We start from the raw sequence: 22,102 nt of genomic DNA on the forward strand, positions 1-22,102 counted from the left end.
TAACACCTTTGCTAAGAGAGGTCCTCTAGTTGCCAATCGGCTACCAAACCAGGTTCAAGGTGTTACTATTAGTGTATAAAGCCCTTAATGACTCAGGACAGGTTTGCCTGGGAGATCACCTTACCCAAATAGGCTCACTCAACCACTTCAATCTGCAGAAATAGCCCTGTGACAGGAGTCTCAAAACACCTCTTCCACATCTGTCAGAAATCCATCTCCCATGCTTTGGAACTCCCTGCCTCTTGACATCACACAGGTGCCTTCACTGTTCTCCTTTTGGCACCTGCTAATAAACATTTTTGCTTAGGCCAGCCTACCCAGGCACACAGACTTTTTGCATGTGTTTTGATCTGTGTTTAGCTCATCACTGATTTTTTGAAATCATCTTTTTGTTTTGAGGTTTTTCTTTGTTTTTGCAATCAAGTGGTATATACATTTTATGAAATAGATAACATTCCATATAAAGCTGCTTCCTGCAGTGGCATCGCGAGGGGGGTGGGGGGTGGGCGGTTTGGCCCAGGTGCCATGTCTGGGGTGTGCTTGCCCTGCCGCCCCTGGGCATGGTGGCACAAGCAGCCACCGCGCTGCCACAGCCACATGTGGAGGATCCTCCGTTCGCAGCTGCAACCTGAGCGCTGTACGGACGGTGGATCTGTCCGCCAGCAGCAGGAGCTGCTTATGGCAAGCTGTGCCCCCCCCCCCAGCCTCTCTACCTCCCCGGCTCGCCATAAGTGGTTCCTGCATTGCCGCTTTACAGTGAGCCGGGAAGTGAGAGAGGGGGAAGGATGGGAGCCATGGCTCCTAAGAGGATGATTGCCCCGGCAAAGCGTCATAGCTCCCCCCTTCCCCCGACGGCTCAGGGTACTTGGGAGTCGTGGCAGTGGAGGCGCAGAGGCGTGGGGGGGGGGCGGACCACCCCAGGTTTCATCGCTGAGGAGATGACATTTGGTGCCCACCCGTGACTCCCAAGCCTGCCCCGAGCTGTTGATGGGGGGGGGGCTGACAAAAAAATTCCACACCGGGTACCACCTGGGCTTGCTACGCCTGTGGCTTCCTGTGCTAGAGGAAGGGTTGCCTGCCCCAAGTCCCAGGTTCAGCTCCTGGCAGCTCCAGATAAGGCTGCGAAGGGCCGCAGGAGAGGCACAGCTGCAAGTCAGTGCAGGCACGGCTGAGCCAAATAGTCCAGTGGCCTCTGGTTCCTCTGCACAAAGGAGACCTGAGGGACCGAGGACGCCTTTCCCCTTTAAAATATCCTCCTGCTGAACCACTTACCGCAAGTCAAACTTCATGGCAGATTTGGCTTAGACAGTCTTTTGTGACCAGGAAGGAAAGCTTTTTCTCTTCTTCTTTTTCAAATTGACAAGGAGGCTTGCTTAATCTCCTTCGCCTTCTTGGTAATCCTCTCTTCAGTCACAGTCTCTCTAATTACCTGCTGTTGGGCTCTTTTTTTCCCTGAGAAATCTTTCCAAAAACATGCCTAGTTTATTTCCCTTAGCAAATAGCTTGCTTTTAGCTAATTTTGTAAGATACTCTGTGGGTGTTTGTTGAGTAAATTTCTTCAGCCATCCTCTGGCAGTCACAAACTGTTTCTCAAACATTAGGGTATTTGTGTCTGCCATGTATCGTTTTTTGAATACCTTACCTTTTTTCCTCCAGCCTCACTACAGCAGTGAAACAGTCCTCTCATGTTTATATAGGAAGGCAAATGGGGACTTTTCTCCAGAGTCCCAGGAGACTGTCACCAACAGTGTACTGTTTTTGATGGTTTAGAGCTTAGACAAGCGCTGAAGCAAAACTGGTGCGTGTGCATTTTGCAAATGGTTTTAGCACACACATGTGTTTGGGTGATTCTTCACACCATGTTGTAAAAGGATGAGGAACTGTTTAAGAACATGAAGAAGGGTTTGGCTGGGTCAAGCAAACGGTCTTTCTTGTTTCCTAAAGTAGCCAGCTAGATGGCTTCTAAAAGCCCACAAGCAAGGCATGAAAGCATAGGTCTCTCAACCTGGAGGTTTCATCATGACTATGATTGGTAAACATCACTCCATGAATTTGTCCAATCCTCTTCTAAAGCTTTCCTAGCTAGTGAACACCACCACATTTTGTGGCAGCAGATTCCAGAAATGAATTCGGCTGTTTTTCTCCTTCTCTCATAATGCTTGAACTTGTGGACATCCAATGAAACTGAGAGCTGGAAGATTCAGGACAGATAAAAGATAGGGCGTCTTCATGCAGCACAGATTTAAACTGCAGAGCTCACTCCCAAAGGAGCAGCGATCGCCGCCAATTTGGGTGGCTTTAAAATAGGATTAGACAAATTCACGGGCGAGGATAAGACTATTGGTGGCTGCTAGCCAGGATAGCTGTACTCGGTCTCCACAATTGGAAGCAGCAATGCTTCTGAATGTCAGTTTCTGGGAAATATAGGAGGAGAGAGTGCTCTTGTGCTCAGGTCCTGTTTGCAGATTTCCCAGAGGAATCCGGTTGGCTACTGTGAGAACAAGTTGCTGGACTAGATGGGTCATTGATCTGATCCAGCAGGCTCTTCTGATGTTCTTATGTTCTCTCTATCCTGAATCTCCAACAAAGACTGGAGGTGAACAGGCCTTATGAGCCTCATCTCCAGCCCCACCCACTTTGGCCTGAAGCCTGAGGTGATTTGATCGCCCACATCCTGGTCTGAAGCGGAGCACTTCTTTGTCTCTTGATGGCCTCCCAAATACCATGCATGGTAGCATGGGAAGCACTCAATTCCTCTGGTGAGTCCAAGTTTGGGGACATCTTCTGTGAAAGACCCAACACAAGGACTAGACCACCAGTTTCAGGAGCCCAATCCAATTTCCCAGCTGGTCATTCAGCAGCCTCTGACTTAGCAATCTTTCCTTCTTGGTTATGTGTGTGTGTGTGTGTGTGCGCGCGCGCGCAGTTTTGAGGTTTTACCACAATCAACTGGTATATAAATATTGTGAAATAAATAAATTGTTCTGACATAGAAATAGCCCAATATTGATTCCCCCCCCCCAATCCCACTCTGACATCCAGTTAGTATGCAATAATTCCATGGATGTTTAGAGCAAGGAAATTTTAATTTCTTCCCAATGAAAGATGGACAGAACTGTTCACAATGGTGGTGGTAACTAATTTCTCACCCTCCTCACTCTTAATTTTAGTGTTCTCCTATATGTGACATGGAGGCATTTGTTCAAGAGAGATTAATAATGGTTAACCTCCACTTTTGTGTACAACTGAGAGACCAATACATTTCCTCACTCGAGAGGTGCTCTTCAGTTGTAAACGATCCTTTCTGGCAAGAGATGTTTCTTGCATGCTCATTTCCTCTGCCTCCAGGGACTTCTGTATATAAGCATCATCATGTGCTGGCAGTTGCTGAGTTCAGAAGGCAACAGTTCATTGCTCTTATATTTTATGGCCTTAACAAGTTAGTACAGAGGGCTGCTTAGCCCCAAAGACCTGTTATGGTTTGCCCTTGCTAGTGTGGACTCAAGGTGACTGCCTATACTGTACACCTGATACAGGAGACAAAATGAGTTTGCTCCAATATATCAGCTCTAATGAGCACACAGTGTACTAATGAAGAGGGATACAAATTCCACAGTTCAAGAGCTTCAAATTGATCGATGCTCCAAAATATCAATATTAAAATTTGCAGGGAGTCTTGCAAGACAATCTGCTCAAATCAAATCCTCAACAGGAACTTGCATTTAAACTTGAAGTAACCTAACAGGAATATTAGCTTTTACAGAGTTTCACCAAATGGAGATCAAGCCTGTTTTCTTGATGAGCACAGACAAGCTAGATGTTCAGTGTTTCAGATATCAAGGAGCCTTTTTAAATTTCCACTAAAGGCTAGAATTTGAAACAGGCGGAAACGATTCCCTTCTGTATCAACTGTTTACTTGAGCAAAATGAGAGCAGCCTGGGCTGGTAACTGTAGAGTAGCTTTGAATGGATATCTTTAAAGTGACAGGGAAACAGACCTAGCCAATAAACACATGTACAGTGACAGGCATGTTCATACTTTGTGCTTCTGTAACCACCTGGTGCCTCTGCAAACACTATTTATAGCTGGGATAGTTCAGTTGGTAGAGCCTGTCGGAATCTTTTGCCCAGTGTGGGGCCTGAAGCCTTGGCTCCTGAGATTCAGGGGCCATGGCTTCAGGCCCCACACTGGGCAAAAGATTCCTACAGTACATTGCAAGGGGTTGAACTACATGACCCCCATGGCCCCTCCCCAATCTGCAGCTGTATGATTCTATGATCTCTCGCTTTGAATCCACAACTGCATATTTTGCTCTGCATTGGTTAGGTACCATTTATTTATCAATTTATTTATTATTTAAATTTATATACTGCCCTTTCCCCAAAGATCTCGGGGCAGTTCACAAGATGAAAAACACAAAATAAATAGTTAAAGCAAAAAAAAAAAAAAAAAGTTCTTACAATTATTAATTAACCTTCTCTTCCTTGTAAGTTCCCAGAGTTAGTTACATATGGAAAAAATACATTGTGACATTAAAAAACAAAACAAAAAAAACCCCACACTCCAAGATACCATACATTTCTGTTTTGATCAATTTCGCCGCTTTCCTGCAGAATCCTGCCAGCACTACAGAATGGCTAGCTTTAACTGGGATGTGACAGATCTCAGTAACATGATCAGTTACAAACAGTATGTGAGTCTTACATTGGGTCTCCTCTGAAGCAAGTAGAAAAGGTCCCTTTCCAGCCGTTCTATGCAGTGGAACTTTGCTTGCAAGGAGCACTTCAATCTCCTGCAAGGGCACCAACTATAGGGGGCTCTGGGTGCCCAATCACCCACAAAAAAATGTTGTGGGTGCGTAGCACCCATACCTCAGGGCCCCCAACACAACTTTCAAGGTCCCGCGAGGTCTCGGAACCTGGTGCTACCAGAAGTCAGTGCAGACACTTGGCTTCCACTGATGTAAGAATCCCTTTGCTTGATGGTGCAGAAAAGCTGCCCTCATGGCTTGGAGTTCAAGAAAAAGCCCTTTCTGTCATCAACTTCCAGCATCTTTTAATGGAGGACAAGCCCATCCATGGCTGCTAGCCACAAAGGCTATGTTCTCCCTCCACGGCTGGAGGCAGAAGGTCTTTGGAGGCCAGTTCTTGAGGATGGCAGGTGGGGGAGAGGGCTGTTGAGCTCAGGTCCTGGTTGCAGGCTGACCACTGTAAGAGCAGATGGCAAAATGGGTCTTTGGCCTGATGGGGCAGGGCTCTTAGGGCCTTATGTTAGCCCAAGCATAATTTTGTTTTTCAGTTTGAGCTATGCAGCCTGATGTGGGCTACATAAACTATGGGCCACGGTTCAAAGTTAATGCAAAATTAAATTCATTTCTCCTCTCTTCGCTTCAACCACAGGAAGGAATCTAAAATTCAGGGCATGCATTTTGCAGCTCTGATTTAAAGCCACATCCCTGGGCTGAAATTGCACTTGTTTATGAATGTGGACTCGTTGTGGTTTTAGACAGTGCTCAGTGTGCAGCAGCTTAATAAATTATGAAAAGAAATGAGTACATTTTTTAATTAAAGAATGTCAAGTACAATTACTGCTTTTTGGTCTGACCAGCCAGGGTCAGCAATAATTGATATTGAGACAGAACTTCCACTGAGCAGTCCATGACAAATTGCTAGGATGGTTGCTTTTCCCACGCAAGAGATTTGGGCTTCACTTTGATGGGAAATGCCAAGAAGAAAAAGATCTGGGTCGTTTTAGCTATGAGTAGCTATGAGTAGCTATGAGTAGCTATGAGTGGCGCTGTGGGTAAAAGCCTCAGCGCCTAGGGCTTGCCGATCGAAAGGTCGGCGGTTTGAATCCCCGCGGCGGGGTGCGCTCCCGTTGTTCGGTCCCAGCGCCTGCCAACCTAGCAGTTCGAAAGCACCCCTGGGTGCAAGTAGATAAATAGGGACCGCTTACTAGCGGGAAGGTAAACGGAGTTTCCGTGTGCTGCGCTGGCTCGCCAGAGCAGCGATGTCACGCTGGCCACATGACCTGGAAGTGTCTTCGGACAGCGCTGGCCCCCGGCCTCTTTGAGTGAGATGGGCACACAACCCTAAAGTCTGTCAAGACTGGCCCGTACGGGCAGGGGTACCTTTACCTTTACCTTAGGTCTCACACAAGACATTCAAACAGCTGAGGCAAAGAATGCAAACTCCCTCCCTCAACACCCCACACCCCAATTATCTGTCTGTATATCTGTTTATATATACCTGAACGGTGGGATCATTGCCCGCTGATGGCACCCAAAACCTGCTACTATCTCACTTAAATTCATGATGCAGGCCAAGACAAGCCCCACCATGTGACTGGGAAGAGTGGCCCACTTCAGGTGACGGGTCCTGGTCTGCCATTAATGGCGACCAAATGGTTAGTCTTTTGATTTATTATTGGGAGAGAGACAGTGTTGTGCAGTAGTTACAGCATCAGACTGGGATCTGAGAGACGAGGGTTCAAATCCCCACTTGGCTATGAAGCTCACTGGTTGTGACCTTGGGCCACTCACTGCCTCTTTGTCTAGCATACCTCACAGGGTTGTTGTGTGAGGATTAAATGAGGACGGAGAGAAGAACCATGTATGCCACCTTTGGATGAAAATGCAATAAATAAAATAAAATATTTTTATTGCAATCTGAGGAGGGAGGGGGGAAGTTAGGTAGGATACATGTTTTTGCAAGCAAAACTGACATCTCTAGGTAGTGGCTGGGCAAGAGCACTGGGCAGGAGCTGCCAGCCAGTGTAGAGCACACTAAGATAAATGAACCAATAGTCTCATTTGGTAAAAGGCTCCTTTCTCAGTTTTGCAGTGGGGGCCATAGATCAGGGGTGGAACACATACCGGTACTTTGCAAGCAGAAGTTTCCAGGTTCAATTCCTGGTATACCAGGTAGGGCAGAAACAGGCTCCTCTCTGAAATCCGGAACAGCTGCTGCCCGCCAGTGTAGACAATACTGAACTATATGGACAAATGGACTGACAGCTAAGGCAGCTTCCCCTATTCTGCTTCAGGTACTGGGACTTGTCTTGTACAGCCTTGGCTGGCTGGGACTCACAGCAAGTCTTCCCAGTGCTTTGAAGCCATAAGCAATATGCCTTGCCCATCTACTTCCACATATTTGTGGGTGCTTACTTTTCATAATTTGTGTGTCTGTTTTTAGATATTGTGTGCTTTACTAAATCCTATGTTTTGTTCATTTTACTTTAGATTTTAAGCATTCCATTTAGCATTCCCAAGTGTTTTTTGCAGACATTTTTCGCTTGGGTGGTTTAGAAAAGAACAGCACCTCTATTTTGTTAGGGATCTACCAGGCTGAGGCTGCAGCATGAATCTTAAATGGTAGCAACCTAAGAGTACGTACAATAATTTTGACTGGGGACTCTTCATGGATGGTGGCAGTGTCTTCTGCTCGCCCGAGTATGAAAAATTCCACTTTAAATCATCTCTCCTCCCCCCTTTCTCCTCAGGCGTTGGTTTCCTATTCATATGTTTTACAGCTATTCCATTACTAAGAACTCGCTGTAAAAAGAATTTATGGGCCAAGTTGTCTCAATTAAAAAAACAAATTTGAAAACTGGCTTTTTTCCCATGTTAAGTAACAGAGCCATTAGCTATTTAAGTGTCAACCTTAGGAATTTCCACATAAATCACCACTGAGAAACCACACAAAAACTCAGCATTGCTCTGAATATTATTATTATTATTATTATTATTATTATTATTTCACTTTTACATTAAGCTGATCCATTTGTGCCCACCTAACGTCTTAAACATTTGTCTGTGACCTACAGAGTGACAGGTAGACCTCTTCCTTCTTTGCTTTTTGTTTTAATTTCCGGCGCCCTCTTCTCCTCGTCTCCCCACCCTGCTTTCCACAGAGAATTGCCTCACCCACCGCAGAACCTCCTGGCCACCTTGAACGCTTCCTTCAGCCGCAGCGTGGTCCTCTCCTGGGTGCGTCCCTTCAATGGAAACAGCCCCGTCCTGCACTACATCGTCGAGCTGTCTGAGAACAGTAAGTGCGGCGAAACTGATTTTCACCCATTTATGCGAAGACATTTTATTTGGAGTTGTTATTTTCCTCCCTTCCCCTCCCAGGTATCTCTTGGGTAGGCGTGAGAAATCATGCGAAGCCTGGGTATCTGTTTCTTCTCTTGCAAATGTGCGCGCGGATTATTCATAATTTTTAAAGAAGAAATTTTATTCTAAAAGAACAACCATTTCCCCTGGCAAATGTTCTGCCCCATTGGGGACTCTAATTGGGAGCTCTCTCTCTCCTCCCCCTCCCCCCCAGTCACTGCTGCTCTTCAGACCTGTTGCACATGGCATTATCTTTGACTTAAGCCAGGGCGACTGCCTGGATGTTCACTGCTCAAGAGTGCAATTATGCAGCCCCGGTGTAATCCTGATGCTTGGCTTAGGCGTGTTGTCATGGCAGTCACTCTCATAAAATATAATTGAGCTGGCATTTTCTTATCAGGACTCCCATAGTCTCAGAGTCCAGTGGAAGGCCACCTGCCCTTCTTCACTCTCCATGCATCTTCCACTAAGAGCCTTTTCTTCCCTGTCCACATCTCCTCTCCTCTCCTGAGGAACACACCCTCTCACCACCAAGCTTCTCCTTGGGTCCAGCTCATGCTGCAGAGGCATGAAGTCTGCTGCCTACAACCAAGAGATGAGGAAGTGAGGGCTTCTTCCTCTAATTTCCTGCCCCAGAGTCCTGCTCCTAGGAGCAGGAAAGGGAGGTGGGGCAGGGGTTAGAGCCGAGAAACTGTGGCTGCCACGTCCCTGATTTAACAACAGGTTGGGAGATTCAGGTTTGAAGCAGGCAGCCTTTATTCATACCTTTGAACTTCCCTGCCTCCTCCTCTGCCCATTTGATCTCCTCCCCCCGCTCACACACACACACACCAACTATGCCACCCTTATTTCTGATGCAGCCTTTGCTTCTCTCTCTTCCTGCCAAATCAAGGTGACTGAGATGGAGAAATGAAGGAGACAGATTCCGTCTAGGAAGAGTGGAGTGTGTGTGTGTGTGTGTGTGTGTGTGTGTGCATGCAGGCACACACATACATCAGTGGATACATACTTTATCCATGTCTGTAGGGCTTCAAAGTAAATGGAAAGGCTTCATGTTTATTTACATGAATGTTAATTTTTTTTTGGGGGGGGGAGCTACATCTGGTCTGCTGCCGAGTATCTATTTTAGCCAAGGGCCCTACCTTGTACTTCAATCACTCTGTTGTTTATCTGGCCATGCTCAGCGCACACACTATGGAATATAAATGCAACCACAATATTCAGGGGCTAGAAAGATGGGCTTCGGCATGCAGTTTTGAGTGGCCTTCCGATGTAATCCAGAATATCAGGCTTTGCAGGAGACTGTCCTGGAAATAGGGATGATACTGTCAACTGGAAAATATAGTAATTCACCTCTAAAAATCTGTAAGAAGCTCAGTCGAGATCTGATAACATCCTACAGAAATTGCTTTGATAATCCTGAAGGGTACGAAGGGATTTTCTGAACTCTCACACGCTGTCAGACAAATCCGTTGATTTTAGCTGATGGCATCGTAATCTACCACAGGCTAGTTCTCTGTGCATAAATTTCACAAAGCTTTTTGTCTGGAAGCACAGAAACAAAAAGGAGACACAGCCTAGGGAAGTACAGAGCCATTCCTGTCAGCAATGCTTTTGGGGAGGGGTAATGGAAAGGGATGCCAGGTGGAGCTTGGATTTCAATCCTGGCTGGTCCTGGACTCCTGTGGCAACCCTAGGCAAGTTGTTGTGTCTTGGTTTGTGTTCATCCTCTGCAAAGGAAGGAATGATTCACTGTGTTGTATTTCATACAGGGCAGTTATTGTAAAAATCAGTGGGTTGTTGACCGTGCAAGACTTTGCACCACAGAAATGGTCACTGGCTAGCAGTACAGGGAAACTGATGCTCTCAAAACTACAAACAGAGAGGGCACACAGGACTGCACTCTAATCCTCTGAACATTGGGATGGATTAATAATGGTACGGTCTGCAGTGTGGGCAACTTTGCTTAATTTCCAGCCCTCATGAATGCCATCCTAGGAGAGAGGCAAGCATCCTCATCCTAAAATCGGGGACCAGCAGTCTCTGAGTCAGCTGCAGTATTTGCCCTGCAGGCTTTATCCTGACGATCACCTGCCTCCTCCTCCTGCATTTTAGCCTCTGTGATTCACATGGAATATATGCATCCCATCTACGACATGAGGAAAGAGGGTGCAAACAAGCAGCCCAAGTAAGCCCTCAAAATGACTGTCCATGGATGGCTATTCAATACAATCGGTAGACAGAGGTGGTAGAACTCTGGATTTTTCCACTTCAAACTGCAAGTGAGGAGTGCCATGTTTTTGCATGCTTCCCCATTCTATATTTTTATTTTAAAAAACCTCTTTCATCTAATGAACTAACACATCAGTTTATGCTAAGCCTTTCTCATTGACATACTAGTTTTCTATACACATAGATTTTTTTTAACATAAGCATTAAAAACTGCAACACCCTAAACCTGAAGTGGAAAAGCCCAGAACTTCATCATCTCTGTGAGCTCAGCTAGATTGCTAAAGAAAAAGTGTTTTATATGCGTTTTATATGCAATATAACACTGTGACACCAGATGGCACTGTGGGGTTCCATTTTTGCCCACTCGATTTCTCAATATAAAGGTTACAATGCATTTTTCTTAAGCACTTCTTTGCTGTGTCTAGTTTCAGCCTGTGTCTCATTCTGTGGAGTATGTGAAATGATTCTTAGCATTTGAAGGGGGGGGCTGCTTAATTCTACTAGTCAAAGGAAGTAGGGAAAGCATCAAATACTCTGTTGTACATGTAGCTGTTCCAAGGATGTTGTACATGTAGCTGTTCCAAAGAAACAGTGGGGTCACTCAGAGGAGAAGATGGTGAAATGCAAACAGGGGACACAGAAAGGGCTGAACTCCTCAATGCCTTCTTTGCCTCAGTCTTCTCCGATAAATAAAACAATGCCCGACCTGAAGAATTTGGGGCAAATGATTCAGCAGAGAAAACACAGCCCAGAATAACTAAGGAGATAGTACAAGAATACTTGGCTAGTTTAGATGTATTCAAGTCTCCAGGGCCAGATGAACTGCATCCAAGAGTATTAAAAGAACTGGCAGATGTGATCTCAGAACCACTGGCAGTCATCTTTGAGAATTCCTGGAGAACAGGCGAAGTCCCGGCATTTGACAAGGTGCCCCATGATATTCTTGTAAAGAAGCTGGTAAAATGCGGTCTTGACTATGCTACCACTCAGTGGATTTGTAACTGGCTGACTGACCGGACCCAAAGGGTGCTCATCAATGGTTCCTCTTCATCCTGGAGTAGAGTGACTAGTGGGGTGCCACAGGGTTCTGTCTTGGGCCCGGTCTTATTCAACATCTTTTTAATGACTTGGATGATGGACTCAAGGGCATTGTCAGGGAACTGCCATCGGAGTGGGAGGCGGAGAGGAGGCTCCAGGACGATGGTGGAGAGGGTCCCAGTAGGGGGAGAGGTAGCCCATCCGCTGGGGAAGGAAATCAGCGTAACACCAGTGGAGAAGGGGGGCAGATGGGGGAATCGGAGAGGTGGCTCCAGGACTCTTCGCAGGAGACCAGCGGAGAGGGCACGAGTACTCCGTTGCCCACACCCACTTAGCGCAGAAAACTTCCGCGCAGGCAAAAGGGAAGAGACTGGGCGTCAAACAGCTTTTATGCTGGAAGAGGTTTAAGAAACGCCCACTGACGGATTCTGCCAGCGACTGAGGCAGCCACAGAACTTGAGGCTGTCCAGACAGCAAGGGTTCAACCAGGCAACCTAGCCAGGAATAACGGCAACTTACGCACGAGCAACCCCTAGAACCATTACAGGCATCTTGATCAAATTTGCAGATGACACCAAACTGGGAGGGGTGGCTAACACCCCAGAGGACAGGATCACACTTCAAAACGACCTTGACAGATTACAGAACTGGGCAAAAACAAACAAGATGAATTTTAACAGGGAGAAATGTAAAGTATTGCACTTGGGCAAAAAAAATGAGACGCACAAATACAAGATGGGTGACACCTGGCTTGAGAGCAGTACATGTGAAAAGGATCTAGGAGTCTTGGTTGACCACAAACTTGACATGAGCCAACAGTGTGACGCGGCAGCTAAAAAAGCCAATGCAATTCTGGGCTGCATCAATAGGAGTATAGCATCTAGATCAAGGGAAGTAATAGTGCCACTGTATTCTGCCCTGGTCAGACCTCACCTGGAGTACTGTGTCCAGTTCTGGGCACCACAGTTCAAGAAGGACACTGACAAACTGGAACGTGTCCAGAGGAGGGGCAACCAAAATGGTCAAAGGCCTGGAAACGATGCCTTATGAGGAACGGCTAAGGGAGCTGGGCATGTTTAGCCTGGAGAAGAGGAGGTTAAGGGGTGATATGATAGCCATGTTCAAATATATAAAAGGATGCCACATAGAGGAGGGAGAAAGGTTGTTTTCTGCTGCTCCAGAGAAGCGGACACGGAGCAATGGATCCAAACTACAAGAAAGAAGATTCCACCTAAACATTAGGAAGAACTTCCTGACAGTAAGTTTGACAGTGGGATTTGCTGCCAAGGAGTGTGGTGGAGTCTCCTTCTTTGGAGGTCTTTAAGCAGAGGCTTGACAACCATATGTCAGGAGTGCTCTGATGGTGTTTCCTGCTTGGCAGGGGGTTGGACTCGATGGCCCTTGTGGTCTCTTCCAACTCTATGATTCTAAGGAGAAACCAAGGCTCTGCATTGTTTGGTGTTTGGTGTTCCTCATATAAAAACCCCAGGTTTCTAGCTGCCATTCTGCATTTCCCTCATTGCATTTAAATATTAAGCCTTTCCTGCTATTAACAGCCCAACTGGTGGTAGGAATGTGTAAGCACTTCCTTTCTCATGTGTCTTCAATCACCCGTGAAGTGCTACTACACTACGGAAACTGCCTGTGTGTGCATGTGTAAAAGAAGAGCATGTTTGGCAGCATGCAACCCGAGAGTGGGGTTAATGCTTTCATCTTTTGTTTGCTGGTGTAGATTTCCTGGCCCCTGCTCTATGCTCTAGGGCAGGCTTTGTGTCAGTTTTATGCCAGCATCTTTGTGTGCGGCTATACTTGCTATTACACACACCGTCACTTTTGTCTCTGCATCCAGAAGTTCCTTTGTCCTTTCAGTCAAAAATTGCTTTCAGTGCTTCTGCTTGTTCTTTTGGTGGTACAGGTGCCTTTTCATATATTTTAACTGCTGCTAGTTTTTACATATGCTTCCCCCAAGCTCATTTGCTTATATTTGTAGCTGTTTAACTGTCAGCAGTGGTGCAATATGTGTTATGCATCCTAATCCCAGTTTATGGGAGCCTCTGCATGACTTTTTTCCAGTTGCTAAGGGTGTATTGCAGGCACAATGCTGTAAAGATTTAATACTGTGAGGGGTTTTCATCAGGAAGCCTAACAGGAACTTGTTTTTATAATGTGTGCCTGTTACCTTGCTGTGTCCTCAATTTGTTCACTGTTTCTGTTGAGGACAGAATGCTTTAATAAGACCAGTAGCACCCGTTGCCCTGGATGTGCAAGTAGCCTGAGATTTCATAACGTTTGCTATTTGTTGCCAAAGAAGGTAGTTTAGCAAGTCCAAATCTCGGAGGACTAATCGCTTGCTGCCTGGACGACTTGACCTGACACAGCGCTTTTCCTTCAGTGCCATTCAGCCAAGAGCTTGTCCGCACTTCTTCTTGTCCTGCTACCTTCCCCCAGGGAAAACTGCTCTTTAGCATTCCATCGGAGCAAACGGCAATTTGGGTTTTCTCCAGATTGACGTCTGCTCTGATTTAACACTAAGGAGTGAGCTTTCCCTGGGAAAGGAGTGTGGAGCAAAGGGGAAACCACTCGGACCCATGGCTAGAAAGCGTAGGTCAAGTGGTCCGTCGCTTGGACCAGTGCTTTCTAGACACAGGGCACGTGAAAGTGTGGATGAGCCCTAAGAAAAAGGTAAACATAGTATTAGGGAGACTGTCAGGGCTGGGCGATGGGCAGCAGTTTGGAGCCAGGAGTCCAGAGCCAGCTGTGAGCCTTCAGAAGAGAAGATTAACCAAGACAGTAGGACCACAGAACAAGCCAGGAGTCATGGCCAAAGAACAGGGCCAGAAATTGCTGCCATCAACATTATATGCCTCGCTCTGTTGGCATCTTTGCCTCTTCTTCGGTTACAATTGCTTGTTGTTACCGCTTCACCCGCAAGGCAATAAAAGCTGAATGGTCCAGGAAGGTTGATCTGTGCAGGCTGGCCGTCCTTTTTTTATTGCTAATACTCACTTTCCAGCTATTCTTCTTCAGCTGCAGGATTTTGACTATTCCTATTCTTTTCCTGTTATCAATTTTCCCCTTCCCCAAATAGATCCAGGAGTAAGCTGATTTGACTCTGAAAAAGCGGATTTCTTGAGCAACCCTTGAGGTTTCCAAAAGGAAGCCTCTCTCCCTGTCCTTCTCCTTTGTCTGACTGTGGTCCTGGCCAGACTCTAAGCTCTCATGGGGGGGAGGGGTCTGTTCAGACCTTGAACAGAGCACTTGGCAAAAGATGGTTGAAGCAACATCATAGGAGAGGTGTTCCCAGCTACGCCATGGTAGCCTTATAAGAAGCTGTTGCAAGAGAGAGAATGTGAGCAACATCATCATAGGAAGGGGGTATCTTGCACCATGTTGAAACTGTCAGGCTGTCTTTGGCTTTTCTTAACTTTTATTGATAAATGCAATACTTACAAACACAAACCAGAACACCAAACAAACTTATTATACATAGATACATGCACCTCTCAACTTAGATTACAAAAAAGAAAACAAGCATACAAACTACGGTAAACATACAGACATAAATTTTGACTTCACTCCACTTATATGTGGCTTCCTTTGTTTCTTTTCTTCTTTTTGCTGTGTTATCAATATTATTTTTGACTATCTCATCTTAATGGGACTATCTCCCATTTCTTCTTAATTTTTTACTCTATTTTACTGCTATTTTGTTTTTTATTATGGTATCATGAATTTGTTCTTGGGTCAATTTTAACTGTGACAATCTTGTGATTTTGAGATATTTTCCAGTTTTCTTTCTTGTAAGCTGCTGTGAACTTTTTGTGGAAAGGCAGCATACAAACAAAATTATGAATGGATGGATGGATGATTGAAAAGTTAAAGTCCAACACCGAAATGGAGCTTTTGCTTCGGCAAAGTGCAAAAGCCTTCCAAGGCTGACCGGATGAGTCCTGCTCTTGGCCCCAGCCTTCTGCCTGTGCCCTTAAAGTGCCATTCACTTATTTCATAGCCTTTGGTTTCTGCGATAGGGTATGTGTGATGGGAGTGACTCTTCCAAATTTCAGGAGTCCAACAAAGCAGCACCCTCTGGCCTTGAAGGATTTGGACTGGGGTGGTGGCGATTGTTTGAAAGTCCTCCCCACCCCCCAGATCATCCTATGGTCTCTCCAGAGCACCATCCCCATTCAGTCAATTTTGAGCGGCAGCAACACACCAAGGAGAGAAATAATGAGGAAGGAGAATCCCCCCCCCCCCGTTGCCCTGTCGTGCTTTAGAGCACATCGCGGTTTCCAGGGCAGTGTCCTCTGAGACTGGAAGTCATTCCAAGAGACATCTGCACACACTACTGATTTCGAAAAAAAGAGTGGGAATGGGGACCCTTTGAATCATAGGGTTGTAGAGTTGGTAGGGACCTAGAGGGTCATCTAGTCCAACCCCCTGCAATGCAGGAATCCTGCCCAGAGCCATCTCTGAATGGGCTAGAGCCACCAAACTTCTGGTTCACAGCCAGATGCATTGACCCATTGCACCAGAGGAGGACCTTTGAGTTGACTCTTAAGAACCCTTGGAGTTCCTATGCAAGCCAACTTTGGACAAACTCTTGCAACACTCTAAGGCAGTGGTGGCCAAACTTGGCCCTCCAACTGTTTTGGGACCACAGTTCCCATCATCCCTGACCACTGGTCCTGTGATCTAGGGTTTATGGGAGTTGTAGTCTCAAAACAGCTGGAGGGCCAAGTTTGGCCACCACTGCTCTAAGGCAACCATGGCCAGTCATCTAATTCAGGTGGCGAGACATGGAAGATTCTTGGTGGGTACACCTGATCACATGGATAGTTCAGTCAGTAGAACACGATACTCTTAATATCAGGGTTGTGGGTTTGAACCCCACATAGGGCAAAAAAAATAATCCTGCATTGCTGGGGCTGGACTAGATGACCCTCATGGTCCCTTCCAACTCTACAATTCTATCATTCTATGACTCCTGTTTTCCGCCAGCCATGTGGATTTCACTTCACATCCTGATGTGACCTACAGATATACCCCAACCAATCTTATTGGGGAATCTTTTTTTCCTAGGGACTTGAATTTCATATCAAATACTGTAGTGTCCATCCACAGTAGGATGTTATGTTTTTGAAAACTGACAACTGAAAATGGGAGCTATTTCAGATAGTGTGAGCTGCAGCAAAAAAAGAGAGAACAAGTACAGCCTGAGAAATGTATTCTAGGGTAGCTTACGCAAAATGAAAGATTAGCACTGTCTGTTCAGTATAATGGAGGCTTATTTAATAGCTTGACCTGTTGTGTCTGTTGTCACTGCAGCGCGGAGCTTCTCTGGGCTCTCTGTGTCAGGCAAGTGACAGTAATCCCCAGAGGAAGGCGAAGGGGGTGTTGACATTTTTATGGAATGTTTCCTATTCTGGGAGGAGGCTGGAAAAGGGCAAGCAAATGGATCCAGCATGTGAAACTCTCTTGTCCTTTTTATACAGTGCAAGAAGCCGCTTTGCCATTCAGCTTTCTTCTTTTCCTTCAAGGCTTAAGGGAGGAGCAGCCTTTGAAAAGGTTTAGTTTGATTGTCAAGAGGAGGATTGCTATTTAAATTTTAAAGGTACTCTGTGAACTTGCTCAATCCTTGGCTCCACGAGAAAGCAAATCTCCCCCCTCCAACCACGTTTCTCTGTGCAAAGCAGAGTGCCCAGGAGATGAATAGGGTTCGTTTATATTAGTTTTCTGTTTAATCTCCTCTTCCTGCCAGATCTTTTATCTTCTACCAGGAGAAGGGAAGAAGAATAAATAAAGTATTCTACAGATGCAGCATATAAACAGAGCACAACCCTAAGCTGGTAGAGAGATTAATAGGCTCCATTGTTGAATCAAACTGTTCACTAGATCAAGTGGCTTGGGTTAAGCACTCTCGAGTGGTGTTTACAGTTGAGGTTAATGGATGAAACCAAATTGCTCCATGAAACAGACCGGTGACAATTAGGTCATCTATGGACATTTAGCATTCTATTTAGAAGGTGGTTGTTGTTGTTGCTGTTCTTCTTCTTCTTCTTCTTCTTCTTCTTCTTCTTCTTCTTCCTCCTCCTCCTCCTCCTCCTCCTCCTCCAAGCTATTTATTAGTTTAGCCTGGCCTTAGTTTCTCTTTCCTATTCATTTTTGTTCGTTCTTTAGTCACCACACAACACACATTGTTTTGATTCATAAGAGAACAACTGTGAAAGACAAGCAAATGGTGGTGAAAGGAGGGGTCTCTGCTATTATTGAGTGGGTGAGGATATGAACATCTTTGCTATATCCCATCTGTGATTCACATAGCATTGGGTCTCATCCAGCTCCTGCAGTCAACCAGTAGCTCTCTCACATTTTGCTGCTCAACACCCGTACTTGGAAGTCAAACACACACAACACACACACACACACAGAAAAGTATGTGTCCTTAGGATTGAAACTTAGCCATGCTTTAAGTTTTTAATATGCATGTATGAAATGGGCTCCAGGATTTGATACAAAGGCCATGAGGAGAAAATCCATCTTGAGTCCTACATGAAGGGAGACATTGAATTTAATTCCATGAGTAGAGCATCCCTAATATGTAGGTCTACTCCCGAGCAGGACTAGCGTTGTTTCTTTGATTGTTTCTCTTTCAGCAGCTTTCCAGGGGTGTTTGGAAAACAGCATTTTGGTTCAGTGCTGTGATTTACTAGAGAATAACTTGGTCCAATAAATCCAGATAGCTTTGGTGCACACACATCATTGAATCACAGCTATCACAGATACAGGGAAATCTTTTGTCAGGCCAGCTTTTTTGTTGATGGCTTCCTGCAAGTTTCCAGGCTTCCTTGCACTCTTTTTCAAGTGACAGCCTCCCCTAATATTCCTGGTTCCCACTGTGCCAGAAATTGGACTTTCTCCCCCCAAAAAACCCTGTTGCAATAAATATATTTTGAGATGCTGCCTTCATAACTCAGCTGGCAGACTATCCTAGTGGAAGTTAACTTGTTCTTGTTCTTGCCAGCAAACCTCTGAATTAGTGATGCTGGTGTGACGTTTCCCCTGTATAGTTTCTCGTCATTATTGCACAGTCATTGACTTCACCCTAGCAACCACGAAGAGCAGAAATAGAAGACTGTGATGCCTGGATGTGATGCCATTTTCTTTAGATGGAATCTCTGAAGTTGCTTGATTATTGCAGAATGAAACATGAATGAAACATGAAAAGAGCCGGTATTACCTTTTCACAAAATGCTATTTCACGTTTTCAAATCAGTTTAGTGCCGGGGCTCCAGAAAGTAGAGTAATTCCTTGGCCCTTTTTGTGAAGATTCTGGGCGGCCGGGAACATCTCCTGAAAAGGCACTGCTACTGCAGAGAATGCTTGCCTCTTTTCACATCAGCCATTATACCTCTGCCCCTGCACCTCCAATGTACCAGTTTTGTGTTTTCATTTTGCCCTTGCTTAGAGATCTCTTCTCTTTCACAATGTGATCTTAGCCAGTCAGGACCATGTGGTGAAAGTGAGGGTGTCAGGGGCAAAACTGGGCTTTCTTTCACTTGGGTCAAAGACCCAGTTTAGCATTCCCCACATGCATTTGCACACACACACACAGAGAGAGAGAGAGAGAGAGAGAGAGAGAGGGGCTGGGATTCTCAATGGTACCCTTCTGGAGGCTTCAACTGGGACAAAGAAACCTGGCTAACCCCTCTCCCCCTAGCTATGGCTCTGAGGATGTCACAACAGCATCCATGTGGTCCCAGAATGTGAAGGTAATTGAAGCTTGTTCTTGTCAATATTTCCTGAATAGGGAATTAGTTTCCTTCTGTTTGTGGTGATCCCTGAAATGTCACTGAAAGCCGAGAGTCCCTTCTAATGCTGATGAAAAAAGTTGTTTCTTCTTCCCACCTCTCAGGCATTGGCTGTCTCCTCAGAGCAATGCCATCCTCAGATTTAAAGGAGGGCACTTCTTTCTCTCACATGTTTTGCATTTTTATTCCTCTGCAGCAAACTTTCTAATGCCATGCTGGAAATGAAGAAACTCAGTTTGTGAGACACAGAAATTGTCAGTGAGGCAGCTTACATGGGTGGTGGGCAGAAGCTGGTAGATCAGGATCTACTGGCAAATCTCTGGATGATTTGCAGTAGGTCAGCAAGGACTTCTGACTCTCAATTGTTTAGCAATAGCAACAACAGGACAACTTTCACCGCCTAAATTAGGTTAGTGAAATGAAGGAAGTTAACAAGGAGTGGTTTTTTGTGTAAAATTATTGTGAGCTCACTCCAAATTCCTAGGTTGTGAATGTGCTCAGTGGCACCCTGTTCTCAAACTGTAATTCTTTCACACCTGGCTCTAGTTGGTAGATCTTGGAGTTTTAGTAAAGAAATACAGTGGTACCTTGGTAGTCGAAGGGCTTGGCTCCTGAACAAATCAGCTCCTGAACACTGCAAACCTGGAAGAACATTTTTGGAAGCTGAGCGTCCAACACGGTTTCCACTTGAGTGCATTAACCTCCATCAGCCAATTGCAAGCCACGCCTTGGTTTTCGAACGGTTTCAGGATTCAAATGGACTCCCAGAACAAATTAAGTCCGAGAACCAAGATACCACTGTAAATAAAATTGACAAACCTGAAGTGGGCCCATCCCTGACTATACTATCAAAAGTATCTTTCGAGAACACGTTCTCAGGGATGTTTAGGCTAAATAACATACTGAAAGTATGTAACACACACACACTTTGAGGTATGCAGAATCCCCAGGAAAATCTGCATTGAGGCTTGCAGCAGTGAGCTGATTTGGCTGAGAAAGTCACAGTTCTATACCTGCTTGAAAGCTGGAAAGGGAGATATTCCAAGCTCACTATGAATTTCATTAGAGGCCTTCAGCCAGAGCTGCTCCTGGGTGTGGCGCAGTGAATGGGCTGCCAAACAGATGGGTTGAGAAATACACAGCCCATCTGTCCTTATCATGCTCATTTCCTCCTTTATTAAAATGTTAATGAATATAGTTTTTATTTATTATGCGGTGACATGTGCAGCAGCATCCCTTTTCAGTGGAGAAATGCTCAATCTGCTTAACCATGTGGTCTGAGGGGGGAGGCTTCTTCCTCTCCCAAACAGAAACTTCTCATCACAGAAGTTCCTCGCAAAGTTGACTGTCGAGTCTGAAGCAGCTTTCACACCTGGTGGGAATTGGAAAGCAACCAGTTTTTAAAGCGGGTAGGAAATAGAGGATATTTGAAAAGCTCATATAAATCTGTGGTACATCCAAACTTTGAGACCAAGGAATGCATCTTGATAGTCCATTCCAAAAGGCACAGCTGAACTGTGGTTCATCAGTAAATATATATACATATATCTCAGTGATGGCCACCAATTTGGATGGCTTTAAAAGAAGACTGGACAAATTCATGGTGGAGAAAGCTATCAATGACTGCTAGAAACAAAGCCTTATAAAAAATGGTTGAGGGATTTGGGGGTGTTAAGTCTGGAGAAGAGGAGACTGAGAGGTGATACAATAGCCATTTTAAACAATCTGAAGGGTTGTCAGATTGAAGATGAAATACGCCTATTTTCTCCTGCTCCAGAGGGGAAGACTCAAAGCAGTGAATTCATATTACAAAAAGGAGATTCCAGCTAAACATTAGGAAGAACTTTCTGACAGTAAGAGCTGTTTCACAGTAGAATGGTCTCCCTCGGGAGGTTGCAGACTTTCCTTCGCTGAAGGTTTGAAAGCAGAGGTTGGATAGTCATCTGTCAGGGATTCTTTGGCTGTGCTTTCTGGGGATCGAGCTAGAAGACCTTTGGTGTCCCTTCCACTCTACCATTCTGTGATGGCTGTGCTCTGCCTCCATGCTCAAAAGTAGTATGCCTTTCTGAATACCAGTTACTGGAACCCCAACCCCCAGGGTGATGGGAGTGCTCTTGTTCCCAGGTCTTGCTTCCGAGTTTCCTAAAGGCGTCTGGTTGGCCACGATGAGAACAGGATGCTGAACTAGATGGGCCTTTGGCCTGATCCAGCAGCCTCTTCTTATATTCTTAGGTTCTTACTATGCATAGTACCTAACAATGTGACATAAGAACAGGTCCTTGCCCACACATGCACCACCTTTCAACGGGATGTTTCCACGATTCAAAGTGGTTGTTTCTTTTCAAAGAACGAATGAAGCAAATGCAGTTACAGCTGGAGGTGAGGGCTAAGGATTCATTCCGAAGACTTCAAGAAGTAGTGGGTCTTTGAGTGAAGATCAGAAGCAAGAGAGAAAGCGGTGGCGTTAAGTTGGCATTCTGAGAATGAAATGACTGTTTTAAGTAACAGTTCTGGGAGGGAGATTATGGGGAAAGATAACAAAAGGAGTTAGCATTGCAGGATGCTTCCCACATAGGGTGAGTGTAAGGGCAGCTTTCCACATTATGTTTTGAAAATGCAAGTGCTCTTCATGACACACTTCCACAGTGAAAATGGTTTAAGTGTTGCTTGATAGGTGCAATCATCTTGTGCTGTTGGCTCTGAGTGCCTTTCTGCAGTTTGTGTGTGCAGAATTTTGGCCTGGTCAGGGTTGCATTGCACGGCTGAGCAAAGGATGGGTGGCCCTGGCTTGGTTGTGGGGATATGTGGTTCTCTGAAAGCAAGAAATCTGTAACTGTAAATTTTCCACACTAACCTGCAATTCAAAGGATTATTTGGGGGAAGCAATTGCAGTTAAACGGCATATCGAAC

At 45.4% G+C, this 22,102-nt stretch overlaps 1 protein-coding gene across 7 annotated transcripts in view; it reads left to right on the forward strand.

Moving 5' to 3' along the window:
- The window catches only part of SDK1 (sidekick cell adhesion molecule 1), a 586,517-nt gene that overhangs the window by 367,351 nt on the left and 197,064 nt on the right, over positions 1–22,102 (forward strand). For all 7 annotated transcript variants that reach the window (XM_083413291.1, XM_083413295.1, XM_083413296.1 and 4 more), the window contains exon 15: positions 7,913–8,049. In XM_083413291.1, the coding sequence (XP_083269417.1) occupies positions 7,913–8,049 (137 nt within the window). The remainder of the gene's footprint in view (positions 1–7,912; positions 8,050–22,102) is intronic.

This window comes from Podarcis tiliguerta (genome assembly GCF_965153285.1).
Source record: "Podarcis tiliguerta genome assembly, chromosome: 14".
Taxonomy (NCBI): Eukaryota; Metazoa; Chordata; class Lepidosauria; order Squamata; family Lacertidae; genus Podarcis; species Podarcis tiliguerta.